We start from the raw sequence: 16,973 nt of genomic DNA on the forward strand, positions 1-16,973 counted from the left end.
TAATTCTGCTGCAGTTGGAGAGTTTCTCCAAGGCAGTCTCTTCAATTCCAAAGTGCATGAACTACTTAATTTGAGTGCTCTGTGATTCAAGTACTTTAAATAGAGAAAATACTGCAGGAAATTACAGACCTCATACTTGCTTACGTGACTGCTCCAGCAGCTGTACAGACAGAGGGATCTGCACACGTATGTGCAGCCCCAGCTGCCAGTACAGACACCCAAGGGACGACACCTGAGATATTCCTCGTGTCCTGGCAGAAATTTCAGAGTTCACATGCCAAAGTTTGGGAACCCACAGCAGAAGGTGTCACTGGGGTTTGAAATATGAAAGCTAGCCCAGCTCTTACACAGCAGCCATGGCTGCAGTAAAGACTCATACAGATTATTGGAGATAAAAAGATACACTCTCTAGTCATGGAAGTGCTAATGAGATTTACAACGACTTCTCACAGATAACCTGTTATTCCCCTGTTATTCTCCTTGGCCATGATATGCATCTTCTCATTTGGACAAGTGCAGAAGGTCCCTCACTGCCTCTAACACCTGACTATTATTTCTGGCCTTCTGTAAAGCAATCCTGCAGTAAGCATGCACTACCAGCAGAGAAAACCTATGGCAAGTTTCCTACCCAACCGAGACACCATGCAATTCTTCATTCATTGGAGACTCCATGTCCAAAATGTACACGCAGATAATTTACAATTAACAATTTTGGGGCACATTTCTAGACTATGATGGGAATCTTTCTCAAGGTGAATTTTAAAAAGGTATGCAGGAACCAAGGAGGGCTCTGTAATCCTGTGGCTCCTGCCACACCTGACAGGCTTAAGCTCACTCTGAAGAAGTTGCTCAAACTCTCCATTTAAGCCAGGGGTACTGGTGCTCACCCAAACCCACCAGAAGGGATGCTTTGTGATATAATTAGACATTAGACACTGCTTGAAAGTATTTTGAGAGTGAGAGGTGCTGTATGTGGCTCTGAGTTATTATCACAATCCAAGTAATTTATCATTCTTGAAAAAAATTCAGAGTTTTTGAAAATTAAAAAAAAATCAAATATAATCAAAATAATAATAAAAAATAATCAATTTGTTAATTTAGACACTGGGTATCACAGGGCCAAGGTCGTTCATTCTGACTTTGTCATGTGCCATTACAATTACAGAAAAGCCCTGCCTGAAAAGACTTAGATATCATGTATTTCTATTACAGTAACAAGCTTATGAAGTCCTAAAAAATGGAAATGGTTTTCCTTGATAACTGACCCAGAGCTTCAATTTTAGTGAACGAAATACTGGGCAAAGGCAAAGGGAACAACACCCAACTAAACAACTAAGAATTCTTTTTTGTTAAATGAATACCTCAGTACAATTTGAGTAGCTTTAAACTTTCAGAATGGGTGCTCAAGAGTTCAATTTTTATTATTTTTGAGCCCCTCAGATAATCCAATATATCATTCCATCTCATACAGAACTGACAAGCAGGATGCAGAAGTGCAATAGAATTGGGTCCAGAATTCCTTCCATATACAAGTAACAAACCTAAATGGAAGTCATGAGGGTGGCAGAACCAAAAAACCCCAAACCAACTCCACCCATCAAAAGGTGATACACTTAAAAGCTAGAAAATGCTGCATATTTCAGCAGATTGAAGTAGTCCTCCAAATCACCATTTCCACAGTTAATGCACTGAAAAAAGCAGGAGACTAATGGAAAAAAAACCCCCACAGGTTAAGCAATTATATAATAAAAGGGATCTGTATCCTAAAGTACACATAACAGGAGAGCTGAATTAAAATTGTATGGAAAGATTTAAGCTTATTTTTTTCCAGCCTATATTTGACTCGTAGGAGACAAATCGCTACCAATAGCCAATTAACGTAGCTGACAGTCAGCTTTGTCAGTAGAATGCATTATGGCAGAACAGCAGCCTGGCAGGGTTCAGCAAGTGGAGAAGAATTATGACTTGTGAAACCACCATCACAAAGCAGTTGCAGTGAAAGCTGGGATGAATCTTTGTGTTAGTATAACAAGAACAGCATGTCAAAATCTTCACAAACTTCAGCATTTGCACTGGATTCATGAGCATTAACTAAATCTTGAGTCACTTAAGAAACTTAGCACTTGGTGTAAAACTGTTCCCTGCCAGTCAGTTCAGGGAATCCAAGCACAGAAGAAAAAGTACATCCATATTCTCAGAAAGGTGTCTCAGATGTACTTGTAAAGACATCCATGGTTTACTCCAACGAGCAATCAGCCTAGTTTCTCCTTTCACAGGTCTCCAATGTTGCTTTTTAAATTGCCTCTTTTCAAAACAGTAGCTGCTCACAGGAACTGCGGGAACATACTGACAGACAGTTTCCTTTTACAGAGGCCACCTTGCTCTGCCCCTCAAAGGGGCCTCCTGGCACTGGCCAGCTGAGGATCACCACCTTCCCCAAGGACTGATTTCCTTAGGCAGACAGTCTCTGGCCAAAGGCAACTGCTGCCTTCCAGCCAGCAAGGGCAGCAAGAAACTCGTGTTTATTATTTTGCATGTGGTCTGCATACCTGAAGGTACTTATGATACAGGTTTTTTATTGGCTTCTGAATGACCAAATGTCATGCCTGAAGGGAAGAACTACAGGCTTCAGCTTGCAGGCTTCCTATGTAAAGTCAACAGCATTTCTCTTCCTGATTTTTTGTTAATAAATACTGGAGAAATAATCTAAATGAAGAATCCAGGTAAGCTGAGGTTGGAAGAGATACAGAGATACCTGTAATATGACAATGCCTCAGGTCTGTAGGGTGCTGCCCTTTGCACATCAGGTAGTCTCTAAAAGCAGTGTAGATGGCTGTTTTAACCAGCACACACATAGAAGTGGAGGCTCACAATGCCAACTACAGCAGCCACAGCGAGTGATTCAAACCCTTCATATGCTTCATTAACAATAGTCCAACCTTCATCAAGTTACTTGCGAAGTAACACATGTATAATAAATACATGTGAAAAGCATGGTGGAGGGATTACACATTTACAGACATGGGTGCTCACATGAGTCCAGAGTACAAAATGAAACCAGAGCTAGCTGTTTCAAACACCAGTTTTCTAAAGCAGCAGAGAAGCTCCACTCTCCTCTCAGGACCCTTGATGACGGGCTGCAATGCTTGGGTGTGGCCTGAACTGCAAGTTATGGGCTGCTCAAAAAAGCAGTTTTAAGATTCTTTGTGTATTGTCTTGTGTCTATAAAGCTGTCTCTCCTCCTGTCAGGCTTACAGAGTACACTCCCATAGGATATAATGTGGAAAAGAATTTCAGCTTATAAAACAGGGTTACCAGTTGAATAAAATATCTAGAAGAACTGTAAACTGTTTTTATGTAACTGTGAAGATCTGTTTCTAAGTTTTTCCTTGTTATTATTTTTACGTAATTCAGTGGTAAAGATTATTATTCCACTCAAAGTACTGCCTACATCTTTTTTTTTATTTAGATAAACTACAAAAAAAACCAACCCTCCAAAACCCCCAGAAAACAAAATCCTGACAAAAAAAATGACAGATGCCTTTAGTAGACTAGTAGTTCACTAGCATCATCTTAAGCTATTTTACTCAATCTGTAGATTGCTGAACAGCTGTTCAGTGGTCCTGTGTACCAGCAAGTCTCATTCTGGACCTCTGTATTTCATTTTCCTCCTCTGCTAAATAAAATGATTTCTTACTCCAGTTAATCACAGGAAAGTAAAATATCAGTGAAAAAATCAGGAATGTTTGCTTTATAATCTTTGCTGGTCATCCTCTAAGAGTGAAAACTAAGAGCTACCTGGAGGAGTTTAATATGTGTCACTCTTCAAGAAAAACATCTCCCATGTAGACAGAGGGGCATCTCTAAAGATAGCAGTCAAATCATGGAATGTTTACAGAATAAATCATGATGCCATGGACCTATATGCACTTGCAAGTCTGGCAAAAGAGTAACTGCTGATCCTAGGAACAAAATTTCAGAAGGATTAATTTCAGAAATCTTCCAGTAAATTTGGATCCTATCCTTCAGAAGTAATTGGAGCCCTGCTAGCCCCATCGTGACTGACCCGAAAAGCCAGGGAGTCATGACCTTGCAGTACTGTGTGTTCACTCAGGTCTGTCCCCATCCAGTTCTGCCCTCATTTCTGCCTCCAAGCATTAAGCTGCTCAACAGATGGTATGGGGAAATTAAAGGGTTTGCTGGGTATTTTGAGAATCAATTTGAGTAGAAGTGTGTTTCTGTATGAAACTGTCTGCTGAGCACCCGTGTTGTACACAGGTTGCCTTGTCAGTGATTAATACTGTCCAAAGTACTAAGAACAAGTGTCAGTGCTGTATTCTGCACCAGTCGTGTCAAAGCATTTACTCAGACAACAACTCACACGTTTAAAGTCTCATATTTTTACAAATAATACAGCAGCTTCATTTGCACAGGAAGAGTAGAAAGAGCTGTATTTGTGCAAGACACTGTAAACCATTTAAAGCAGCAACTAAGTTACAGACACAGTAAAAAGAACTATCTTGGAAAGCCAAAAAGCAAACCCAAATAGCCAAACCAGCTCACAGACTGACTACAAGCCAATAAAACCAATAAATATATTAAATTCTTCAGTTTCTTAATCAATCATGCATCTTGGCCAGCATTTGCTAATTTCTGTTTTTAAGCCACTAATTCATTTCTACAAGAAGTTTGAAAATGCAGATCTAGCTTGTGGTTTTCAATGACTAAGGCAAGTTGTGCCATTATTATTAAAAAAACCCCAAAACAAAATAACTCTCCACAAAATTTGCAAGAGATAAATCCAGAAGTATACCTTGACTTCATGAGAGACAGAATGTAGCAAATAAGGTGTCTGCTACCTGAGACACAGAAACCTATCTTCGGTAATAAAACAAGCTTTTACAGGCAGAATGTAAACACAAATTCATGGTCATGTAAGATTAAACAATTTTCTTTAAAAACAAAATGATTTTATAATATACCTTGTTTATTTAACTCCAAACTGCCTCAAGCATTAGCAATGTCAACTGTAGTAATCAAAAGCTTAACTGTTTGAAGGGAAGTGGGGAAGAAAAATCATGAGGGGAACAACTTCGTATTTGTTCCACAGGACTGAAAGAAGAACGGACAGAAACACAAATAATAAGGAGAATAAAATGTTTATAGAGCTCACAAACCTTAAGCTTGAGATACTTGAAGCATCCTTATGGATGATGAGGCCTAGGCTGAAAGTCACCCCCCACTGACATGTCAGTGCTCCCCAAGGTGCAATCCTTGCCTGCTAGGAAACTCAAAGGGATTTGATGTATTTGAGAGGAATCTTTGATAGGCACCTTTACACACACAGAAATAGGTGTGTGTAAATACCAATCATTTTACCTGTGTGTGTGTGAATTGATTATGGTATGAATATTACTAACCCAAACCTACTGTTAAGTCATTGTTATAACTGCAGTGAACCCTACTGAATCACTTTGTTCATGCTGAAGTACTCAGTCAATCATTAAATGGTGCCAAACCCCTTTGCATCTTTATCTTTGCATCCGTATCTTTTGCACCCTTACCCCCTTTTGCATTCCTGGCTTCCATGTAAATCATTCTAAGTTGCTTCTAATTTGAGCCTCTCCTTTGTTTGCTTTAACCTGTGTAGAAGGTAATGGAGTGAATGTTGCCATCCAGCTCTGTAAAGTTGTATTTTCACAAATTCATGTTAAACCCTACTTTTGCCAATACCTTTGACAATGTTTCTTTAAGCAGCCAAGCCACTCATTTACGACAATCAGAATGGGGGAGATGCAGCAAATCTTTAGCACAAAAAGGGAATATTTTCTACATAAATAATATTCTACTGCGTACTTCTTTGTACATGTTCAACACATCAGATAACTACCTATACTGAGATTTAAAGGCATTTAAATATACACACAGGCACAGAAGTATTTGTACACACACAGCTGATCAAACGGGTCTGGCCTTAGCTACTTTTTCATCTCCAAGAAAAATCATGCATTGTTCTTGTTTCAAGAAACAGGAGAAACAAGTTACTTAATGTATTAATATCAGAAACTGAGTGTTGAAACTCAATTTCTGGTACCCAAAGCAGATTTCCTATTTTATTGTAACAAAAAACAATGCATGTATTCATACAAAAGAAATAAACTGTGTTTAAAAGATGCAAAGCATGGATGTTGAAATATTAAAACAAAATATATGCAGGAAATGTTGTTAGTATCTTGATTCAAAATATGAGTGTATGTAAAAATCAGGACTGGAATTACCCATCATTATATGTGTAATTTTAATTTCAATTTCACCTTATCCTTCTTGTGCACTAGAGAGCAAAATGACAGGCTAGACACCAGAAATAAATATTATCAGAAACAAACAGAATTTATTATTTTTATTGTATCCAATCCCAAGTACTATGACATTCTGACCTGAAAAAAAAAAGGAAACTAAGAGAAATAACCTGTAGATGAAGCCAAATATCCTATAATCTTATATCCAAGTTGACAAAAGTTGTCCTAAAACAATTTAAAGGAAAGTTACATTTTCTATGCAAACTTGGTGGTCAGTATTAAATGCATTCAACAGAGGATAAAATATAAAATCTTTTATAGTCTAAAAGTCTTACAGTCTCTTACACTTGTAAGAAAATGAGTTTATCTCACTCTGCTGATTAGAGATGAATGTTTTGTAAAAGTTTGTCTGTCGAGATCCAGGTGCAACTTTGTTTTTTTTACAAAGGATGTGAGGAAGAAGTGCTGTGTACAGCGGGTTCATGTTCACAGGTACTATCTTGGCTAATAGTACATCTAATAGTTTGAAACCTGTAATGTAAAGCACTACTTACCCCAAAAGATGCCCTGGCTTTGGTTTTCTGAACACACTGTACTTCTCCTGAAAAAGAAAAAAAATCCTGCCTCCTTTCCTCTTGCAGCCCCAATTCATTCACTAGTCTGTTATCAATTTCAGGAAAATCAAATTATGAATTCACAGCTGAAAGAACAAACTGTGCCATCCCAGAGCTCTTCATACTCTCAAGTGTGCAGCTCAAGCATTTCTAGCAGCAAGATTTATTCCAATATCTGAAACCAATGGATTTTTTCACATTTAGCTTAACTAAGGCATAGCAAGCCACTGACCACCCAATCAATTTAAGATAGCTTCTACTTTTCTCAACATTTCAAACAAAATTAAGCTCTCCTAGTAATATTCCATTTCTGTTAATTTGCCATTTTTTGGATGTTTAAGAAATGCCTTCTATATAATCAAGAACTTACCAGCAGAAAAGAGATGTGCTCTGATTGACAGGAAGAAATTTCTAGCATGTTAGAGGGGAAAAATTACTGCCAATGTTAACCATGGCCATCATTAAAACAGACAGCATACAAGGAAACTCACAAGACACAAACTTTGCCTAGACTTGATCACCATCACTGTCTGTCCCCTAACTTTCCTCTTTTTACTAGTTGGGAAGCTTTGGCTTCCCCAGAGATCCAAAAAAAGGCGACTGCCCACCACACAAGCAGGTTATAGCAAGAGAGCATCTTAAAAATTCCTAGACTTTCTGTTATAATTTTCTTACAGGTCTGGCTCAAAAAATCTGGAATAGTCAAGGAACAGCCCGACTTGACAACAGCATTCCCTTGCTCATAGCAATCTGCACATCACCAAAACTGCTCATAGCAACACAACTGCAATAACATTCTTATTTTAGTAATCTCCATGTAAAGCACAGGCATATGCCTCTCTTCTAGCTGTGCTCTCAGACTCCAGAATTCTGAAAGCCAAGATTGCTTCTAATATCAGCCACCTTCACATTTTAGGAATGCCAAACATTCACAAGCTCTCAGCACAGAGCATATGCTCCAGCTCATCAGCCCAGAGATTTTGATGGCAATAGTCACAATAATTTCACAGTTACAGAAAATAAATCTTTCCATACTCAACCATTTTCCAAGATACTATACAAATTTCACCACTAATTTTTAACTGTGACTTTTTCAGAGAACACCTCCTGTAATCTGGGATCTAACTGGTAGTGTGCTGTATTCCTGTCACAGGCCACTGAAATTTATTGCTCTAAGCCCCAGACTAGGCAGAAGTAGCCTAGCCCCAAACTTCACCTAGAGGAAAGGTTTGACACCAGATGCTGCCAGGCTTGTCTCCATATCTGCAGTGATCACAGCCAGTCGACTTCCCAGCCACACCAGAGCCCTTTGGCCCCTTACCTGCTCTCACTGTGCCAGCAGGTACCAGTAATCCTGGATGCAAGCAATCACAACAGGCAAACAGCCCTCACTCTTTGAGCAGACTACAACTCCTGGCATGGAAAAGAAAACATTGGAGATGTTTGGCAGTCCTAGTAAAGGAAAAAGCCACTGAAGAGGAACTTGTAGTTTCTTTTGCTCTATCTGGTCTCCATCTTCCTTTACCCAACTGAAACCCAAGAGCACCAGGGTCAGTTTTCCATTTTTAAGTCAGTCCTGTATGTGTGTCTGTGGGAGGAACATTGGAACATGTCTCCAGACAAAACTACCTGCGCTGATGCCTACAGAAGGGTCAGCCACAGAAAATTATTTTCCTAAAAAAGCTGAGATCAGCTACTGCCAGTTTAAAGGATGTAGATTCCAGTGTTCAGAAAGTCATAGTCACATCACTTGCAGGACCAACCTGAAAATTAACTAAGAACAGATATGAAGCCATTTAACAGCATCCTTGGAAAAACAGTATCTGTAGGTTACCTCATCACTGACCTGCCAGGGCAAGGACCATTCAGCTCCTTACCTCCTTCATGCTTTGGGGGTAACCTCCTGTATACCTTTTCTTTCCTACACTACAGCAGTTACTGAGGCAGCCAGGCCAGAACTGCAGGGACTTGCAGCAGTTACTCCTCTCTCTGGGTGTGTTCTGCAAAGTGCTGTTTTACTGCCACCACTCACACAGCAGCTGACTGAAGGCAGAACAGGTGAGCAGACCTGTGGCTACAACCTCTCCCCAAGCTTAATACTGTGGTAGAACTTGCCTTGCAGCACTCATCCACACTCTCCAGTTGTCAAGGGAAGTAAACAAAGTCAGTAAACTTCATCTTGAGTCACTCATTTGTAATAATTTCAAAAGTCACTACACAGGACTGTTACAAAACAAGCAGAGTTATCTGTAAAGACACCCATGCAGATATGAAACATAAGTCACTGAGTTTAAACACATCAGGAGTTCAACTTATCTTTGTGTACTCTGCAAGGTGATCTACCATTACCAAGACCCTGGCTGATGGAGTTCAGTTTTCTTCTTCCTCAACTTCAGAGACCAAAGATAGCTCAGACCTTTTGGTCACAGGGAATATAAACAGCTAGGGGTCCCATTTCTATACTAATGGCTCTAACACTAATGTTAGCAGGACCACACTTCAGGCACTTAATAAATAACAGCTTTTGCCATATTTTACACACTCAACTAGAAAAATAGGAATAAAAAGATTACACAAACTGCACAGTTACATACACACCCTACACAGAATACAGAGCTAAAAACATCATCCCAAAGTCACCATTTCTGTAGGAATAACTGCAAAATTCAGCCACGCGTTGGGATTTTTTTAATTGACTGTACAGTGCTAAGGCCATTACAAAATCCTCTCACAAACAGGAGCCCTTACCAGCACCCTCAGGACCCTAGAAGCCCCTCTAGGAGTTTACCCACTTTCCCAAACAAAGGAGAGCTCTGCTGTTCAAATTACTCCCTTAGGGACACACTGCACAACCCCTCTGACTTAATTTTACTTCTTCAATAATACCACTGCAAACACACTGAATGCTAATAATAAATAAATTATTCAAATATTCAGTCTCTACGGAAGCACCATGTGAATCATCTTCCTGAAAAGAAACTCCTGAAGAGATTGTCAGGTATCCTTCATGTGTGTGGGGAAAAAAGAAAAAGAGAAAGAAAAAAAAAACAGAGGAAAAAAACAGGGGAAAAAAAGCTGATTTAAATAATTATGCTATGTGAATGAAAAGTGATTTATTTTAACAAGGACAGATAGCAGCTTTGCTGTTAATTCAGTATGTTGACCTAAACCAACTCACCAGCAAAGCATGACTGTCACCATTTTTTAAAGACAGTGGAATGGCAGCTCAGAGAAGTAAAAGCTGAAGAGAAAACATAATGAAGTCAAAAGGTTTAATGCTCTGCTGATGAAAGTAACTACATTGGAACTAGACTCTCAACCCCCCTCAGGTCTCTACAGAAAACAGTAATTTTCCAAGTGTATCACCCAGAGTACAGAGTTCAAGTGGGGGGAAAGAAAAGTAAACCAAAATTCAGTACCCTGCAAAAGCTAATGGACAGCTCTGTTGATTTTTACAGTTACGTTCCTCCGGTTTAAAGTTCTTCCATTTGTGAAGCATCAGAATATGATGCAGAGCCAATATTTTGCAGACTGACAGGTCTGGGCAGTGAAAAGCACCATTATTATACTCATCTCACAGAGCACAAAATCAAGAAATTATAACCCCAAAGCAAGAAAATGTATTTAGATTCTTGGGAACAGGAGATGCCCAAATATCCATCAAGAAATAAAGGTTTAGTTGGATTTGGGCCTTAGAATTTTGCAAAAGACTGTGTTATAGATCACAGCACCTAAATCTACCAATCCTAAGGCTGGATTATTTTGTATTGCTTTTGGCCTTTTTCTTATGGTCATCATGACATTTAAGTATTATATAATATTAAATTATCTGTAATACATACGGTACCTTGACACGTTCTTTTTGTTTGCACCTCTAGGCAGTAGAAGAAATGAGAAGAAATGAGAGCATTTCTCTCCAAGGTTAGTTTTCTTTTGAGGTGGGCCACGCAGTTCTGAAGGTTAAAAGCACATAAGACTTGCTGAAGTTTCTTGTCTTTCAGCTCTCCCATGTTCCTGCTTCTCCTCAGCCCCATTAGCACAGAAGGTACAGGCACCCTGTGCTCCAGGATGGGCTGTTCCTCTCCCCTACATGCCCAGGATTGCACCTGCCCTGCTTGCCCAGTGGAAAGAGCAGATGAACTGAACTTCCACCAGGAGAAAGAAGCCCACTGCGCTGCCAGGGGCTCCTGGGTATTTGCTGGCGGTGTTGACAAAAACATTCAAGTTTTCTCCATTATTAGACAGAAAATACATGTGGCTGCATGCACACAGGCATCTTCTCTTAGTGATTTTGTTATCAAGCTCCCTTTTGAAAGGCTTTACTCTTGAAAGTAAAAAACCAACTCCTCCTGGCTTCTCTAGAGTAGGCTGAGTAGTTGGTGTGAGCAATACTTGTCCAAAGAAACCAGGCCCTGCTATTGTTACATTCTTGTCCTAATGCCACTATTAACATAAAAACAAAGGCTGGATGTCTTAATTTATAAGAGTGAAAGTTTCTAATTTAGTGTTTTCAAGGGAAATAAGTAACAAATGCCTCCTTTTTGCCTCCTCCAGGTTGGTTTATTTCCACCTCAGCAACTGCTTCTACTAATAGCTAATGCTTGGAAAGGTGAAGTCCCAAATCTCCTCTCGTATTTCTTACAAATACTTAATGGGGAAGAGATTAAATGGCTTATTTGGATATTTCAAGGATTCTCAAGCTTATTAGAGAAGAAAAAGATCTCTGTACAATTGTATGCACATGTTTAAAACAAACTGGTTCCTCATCATTTTATGAAGGACATGTCATTTCTGGTCTGCTCATGCAAAATAAACTTTCTTATTAGGAATGCAATTTTCTGGCTTGAGTAACTCACCATTCTCAACTAAGAATAAAGCGATCCATGGGCTTTGGTACCCTCCTTAAAGTTTCACATTATGGCCAGGTGTCAATGTCAGCACAATAAAACATGAAAGCCACCAACCTGGACTGAGGGCAATAAGGGTCAATGGAATAGCAGTGCCCAGAGTTCCCATTTCTACTCTGCAACAAACTATGGAGTCTCCATCTCACACTGGTTTTGGTGACACCTGACCCTGTGAAGACAGTGTCTTCCAATTCTTTCCCATCAAAGCTTCTCACAGGTGGTGCCAGCCACAGCCATGGCAGCAGGACCAAGGCAGATAGGAGAAGATGGCAAGTCATCCCCAGGTAAACATCTTATCCCTTGCTCTGCTCTGGAGCATGAGGATGCCTATTCTCTGCAGCTGCTGGTAGAGAAAGAACAAGCAGACCATGAGATCTGGGGAGGGTAATCCCTCCTTTCTCAGGCTCCCTCAGCCAAGATGGACTAGAGGCCACATGCAACTCCTCACTGCTCCTGTTCTGCATTCTCAAGGGGATGGATTTTTCCAGTCTTTCTTTCCATCCTCATTAAAAGAGAATTATGGCTTCCAAGGAAAGCCATGCTGTCTGAATTCAGTTCACTGACTGCTGCAATCCACTTTGCAGGTGTGAATCCAGGTTGGCAGGATCTTTGAGGAAAAAGTTCCTATCTTTGATGTAACATCCGCAGTGTGTTAACGACAGATCAGAATAAAAAAAGTGGGAACAAAGGCTCTCCATACAGCAGATTAAAAAAAAAAATCTATGATTTGAAACAAACACACAATATGTACAGTAACAAGTTACAAACAAAACAACAGAAAAGAAATCAGCAAGAGCAAAGACCTGTTTTATATGGGAATCCTGAAAGCTAGAATACAGCAATTTCCATGGACACACAGGTAAGTTTTGAGAGAAGACAGAGAAGACATTAGAGTCTGGTAGGACTGAAGGTCCTACCTAAATTAAGCTCTGCATGGCACTCTTCTCAAGAAGACCAAGTAGCACAAGGCTATAGGGAGCAACCATCACCCAGCAGAGGAGTTCAAGACTACAAAAAGTACCCAGGCAGGTGACTGACTCAATACAGAGTAACTGGTTGGAGTTAATGCCAAGAACAACAGAACCATGATCCTCACAAAAAATAAAAACAACCAACCAACCAACCAACAAAAACAAACAAACAAAACAACAACAACAAAAAAAACAAACCCCAACCAAACCCAAAAAACAAAACCCAAAACCAAACAAACAAACAAACAAAAACAAACAAACAAACAAAAAAAACAAAAACAAAAAAAACCCAAAAACCTAAGGCAGCCATCTCGTATCTAATAAAAACATACACAAAAAGAGAACGGCGTAAATATATTTCAAAATTCTTAAAAAAATACAAAGCCAGAGAGTAACAGATAATTACTCCCGCTCATGTCAAAAATATTAAGGACAAAGAAAAGCTAAAATGAATTTTAGCTTCCCTTTCTCTTCCTTTGCTATTTTGAGGTACACAGATAACTGTTCTCTCAGCTACTTTCTCAGAAGAAATATGTTAAACTCTTTACAATGGTTAAGATTATTTTGCCAAATAGTTCTGATATAAAATGAATGGAAACCAGAAGCATCTACAAGTCTTCTTGGCTAAAGAAAGCACTACTTACATTGTGGAATTTTTTCTCTTCATTCCTCAGACCAGAAAAAGAACATTTTTCTTAAGAACTCAGAAGAAATGAGGTGTGACAAGTACACATGAATATCACATTTACTATAATTACAGAAGTATTCTGTATTATTGTCTATAACACAGTGAACATTCTTTTCAAACACAGTAGAACAATTACCAAGTAAAAATAGTTTAAAATCCCTTTGTTACCTCAATTTTTGCCAATCCAAAGCCAGGACTATAACTTAAAACCAATAATTGAGTCAATTTTTCACTCTCCTGATTGCATTAAGCTGACTATAAGCATTGGAAAAATACTTCAGATGGTCATGTAACATAGGTACTGACTGATGCCTAAAGTTTCAGCTTTCGTATTTTCCAGATTTTGTATTGCATTTGTATATAACTCCGAATTTCATATGAAGTGTTAGCAAGTTCTCACAGTTCAGTTAGACAAAACAATCCTTTTCCAGCCCAAGAACCAAGGATACCATTGCAGGTCCAAAAAGTATAAACAATGGCGAATTGAGGAGAGCAACCTGGGAAGATGGGACTTCATAACCTGAAGCTGTAGTTAGACAATTAACCCCAGTATTAAATGGACCAAAACTTATCAAAGTGTGAAAACTTGTGATGATGCATCATCCATCTTGGGTGGAGCCATGGCCAGGCTCTTGTACTGCCCAAGGTGTATCCTTTGAAGGCCTTTCAACAAATATCTACTTTATTCCTTTAACACTGTCTAGCCTCTGTTCCAGGGAGCCTCTCAAGGCATCATGACAAATACCTACACCTCATTTCACATCTCCCTGCACGGGTCTTCTGGAAAAAGGTGCTCAGAGAAGCAGCAAAGAGGTGGATGCACTATTTCTGTGCAACCTGCTAAAGCCTACGTAGTAAAGAGCCTATTGCAGGGAAAAATCCAAAGACAGAAAAAAGACAGAAAGGAAGGCTTCATTGATTTATCTTCTTGCTTTAAAATTATAACCAGGAAGTGTTAAAAGATTACTTTAATGAGGTTTTTCTTCATACTCTCTCATCCTTCCAACCTCAGTTGTATCATGCATATTACAGTGCAACTTGGCTGGATTTTCCACTTGAAATGGCAACACAGAATGCCAATTCAGTTAAAGGTCTGTTAGGCTTTGCCAGTTGCTTGAAAAGGCAGTCATCTCTTTTCTCTATTTCTTTAAAAGTTTTGGGCTTTTAGATTTTCCACCCCAATATGGAAGGCAGAAGAGGGCAGAGGAGAAAAGGATAGAGAACAGTGTATTCTTCTTTGTTATGAGAAGGCTTTAAGCAACAACTGAGATGGCGAGGACTACAAAGCCAGCTGTTATTAATTCCTGGTATCTTGCATCTTAAGAAAAGGTAAAACATTTCTGCTGTACAGACTCGACAGAGCAAGTTTACATTTGATCAACTCAGATTACCAAGACGACGTATGTGCAGATACCCATTTAAAATCGGAATTATTGAAAAAGTGAAACAAATCAAGCTATTTCACAATAGTTCTTTTTCCTTACCAAAAAAAAATACAATTTATACCATCTCCTAGTGGTAAGAAATAATCTGAATGTTTTAATGTATTTAAAATTCACTTGAACAAATCTCAGCATAGATAGTAAATAGAGTTATGCAAATTCTTAGATATGTGCAAGGAATTAACTTGAAAAATATCCTCAGGTAAACCTCAGATGCTGGATTCCTTTGGTCTGTAAAAGGTAATACTGCCTGATAATGAATTATTTGCTTCTGTGTCTCATTGTGAGTAAAGCTCCATTGTAGGTGATTTGGATAAATGCTCCTGAGAACATTATATAGCATTTTCTGTCAGAAGAAAGACCAGAAAAGTTTTGGCACCAGGAGAATGAAAAGGAAATTGAGACAACTCATGGATAAATCCTTGCAAAGACCATAAAATGATCCTCAGTGATGTAAGTTACTTTGCACCGTAGACAAACACTCGCAGTCTGGGGATACAGCCTTCTGTGTTCCTAAGGCCCCTCTTTTAAGAGTGATGTACTCAATGACAGAAATATAAGCAGACACAGCAGTGAGAAACTACTTTAAGAAGTCTGGTAAAGTGAAAAATTTCAGCTATCAAAACTGCAGTCATAGAGCTTCTGTATATATTGTCCGTACAATGGAAGTTGTATTTAACACTGTTCTGTGAATATAAGCACTATTAACCATAGTAGCTTTCTTGAGACAAACACTCTGACACTGTTTTCCCCATTACATCATGGCTACCTACCTTCTGGTACCTTTTGCTATCAGCACAATTAAGGAGTAAAAAAAAGGATCTCTCTGAAATACAACCTTGTTTCATCCACAGAGCTAAAAGTGATGTTTCTGGAACATTTCCTTCTGGGCACTCTTTATCCACACAAAGGGAAAAAACCAAAAAGCCACCCTTCACCATATATTACAGCAAGCAATTTAATAATCTGAGGAAAGAAAAAAAGCAGCAACTTTCACAGACTACACTCACTGTACGTGGTAAACCGTCATTTTCAAGGCACCAGATGCGCAATAAAGGAGAAAGGGTAAAGGAAACAAAAAAACATTTGGTTATTTCTTGCCAGGTGAGTATCAAAAAAGCTGCGCAATTTGCAGAAGTTATTTCTCAAGTAGAACAGTTACTCCAAGATGCAGTATCTATCACCTACCTTGTAGAAGGGCTCCATTTCTCTTGAAAAAGGTGCTTCCTGGCCAAATGGGTGGACCTGATGTGCTAAAGGGAATAAGAAACAAGTGTAAAGAAAATCACATTTGCATTAGAAGTTGCAATTATAAGTTACTATTTGCCTGTAGTATAAAAAATATATAAAACATACTATTCTGTTTTGTTCTTAAAGCTAACATCATGACACTTTTGCCTTCAAGAGAGGGTCTAATATTTCATGTTAAAAATAGGTTAATTTGATTCAAGATCGACATTTTCTTCACGAGGAAAAATCTCCTCAGCAGAGCACACACCCACAACCTCTTGGAGGAAAAGAGAAAAAAGCAATTTTGAATGAATAATAGAAAACCTCAAATCAATGTCAAAATTATTTACTGAATTCTCAGTACAGAAAAATACACGCCCTTCTCCAGAGATACCTGCCAACAATTCAAATGTTTCACTCAGCTGTGACAACATGCTATTTGTCTGCCCAGGACAGCCATGGCCGGGCACTGGGCAGCTCCTGTGCCTCACCCACCGAGCCCCCGCAGGCACAGCCCCTCACCGCAGCGGGAACAGCTCGACACATCGTCCCCAGCACCAGTGACAAATCTCAGCCTTTGCCCTGTGCTTGGTGACCACGGTGCCTCCTGGGAGACCCTGCCAGGGCAGTGGCCACAGGGGCCATCGGGTGCCTGGCAGGTGTCACTGCCTGCCTGAACCAAGGCCCTGCCCTGAACTCACACAGGGCCAGGCCCCTCTTCTGCTTCTGAGACAACTCATGGATAAATCCTTGCAAAGACCATAAAATCATCCTCAGTGGTGTAAGTTACTTTGCACCGTAGACAAATACTCGCAGTCTGGG

General features: G+C 39.4%; 1 protein-coding gene across 7 annotated transcripts in view; it reads right to left on the reverse strand.

The window, feature by feature from the left end:
• FOXN3 (forkhead box N3) overlaps positions 1–16,973 on the reverse strand; it is a 205,088-nt gene that overhangs the window by 57,065 nt on the left and 131,050 nt on the right. For all 7 annotated transcript variants that reach the window (XM_054515189.1, XM_036383974.2, XM_036383978.2 and 4 more), the window contains one exon: positions 16,110–16,174. In XM_054515189.1, the coding sequence (XP_054371164.1) occupies positions 16,110–16,174 (65 nt within the window). The remainder of the gene's footprint in view (positions 1–16,109; positions 16,175–16,973) is intronic.

The sequence above is a fragment of the Molothrus ater genome, chromosome 6 (genome assembly GCF_012460135.2).
Source record: "Molothrus ater isolate BHLD 08-10-18 breed brown headed cowbird chromosome 6, BPBGC_Mater_1.1, whole genome shotgun sequence".
Lineage (NCBI taxonomy): Eukaryota > Metazoa > Chordata > Aves > Passeriformes > Icteridae > Molothrus > Molothrus ater.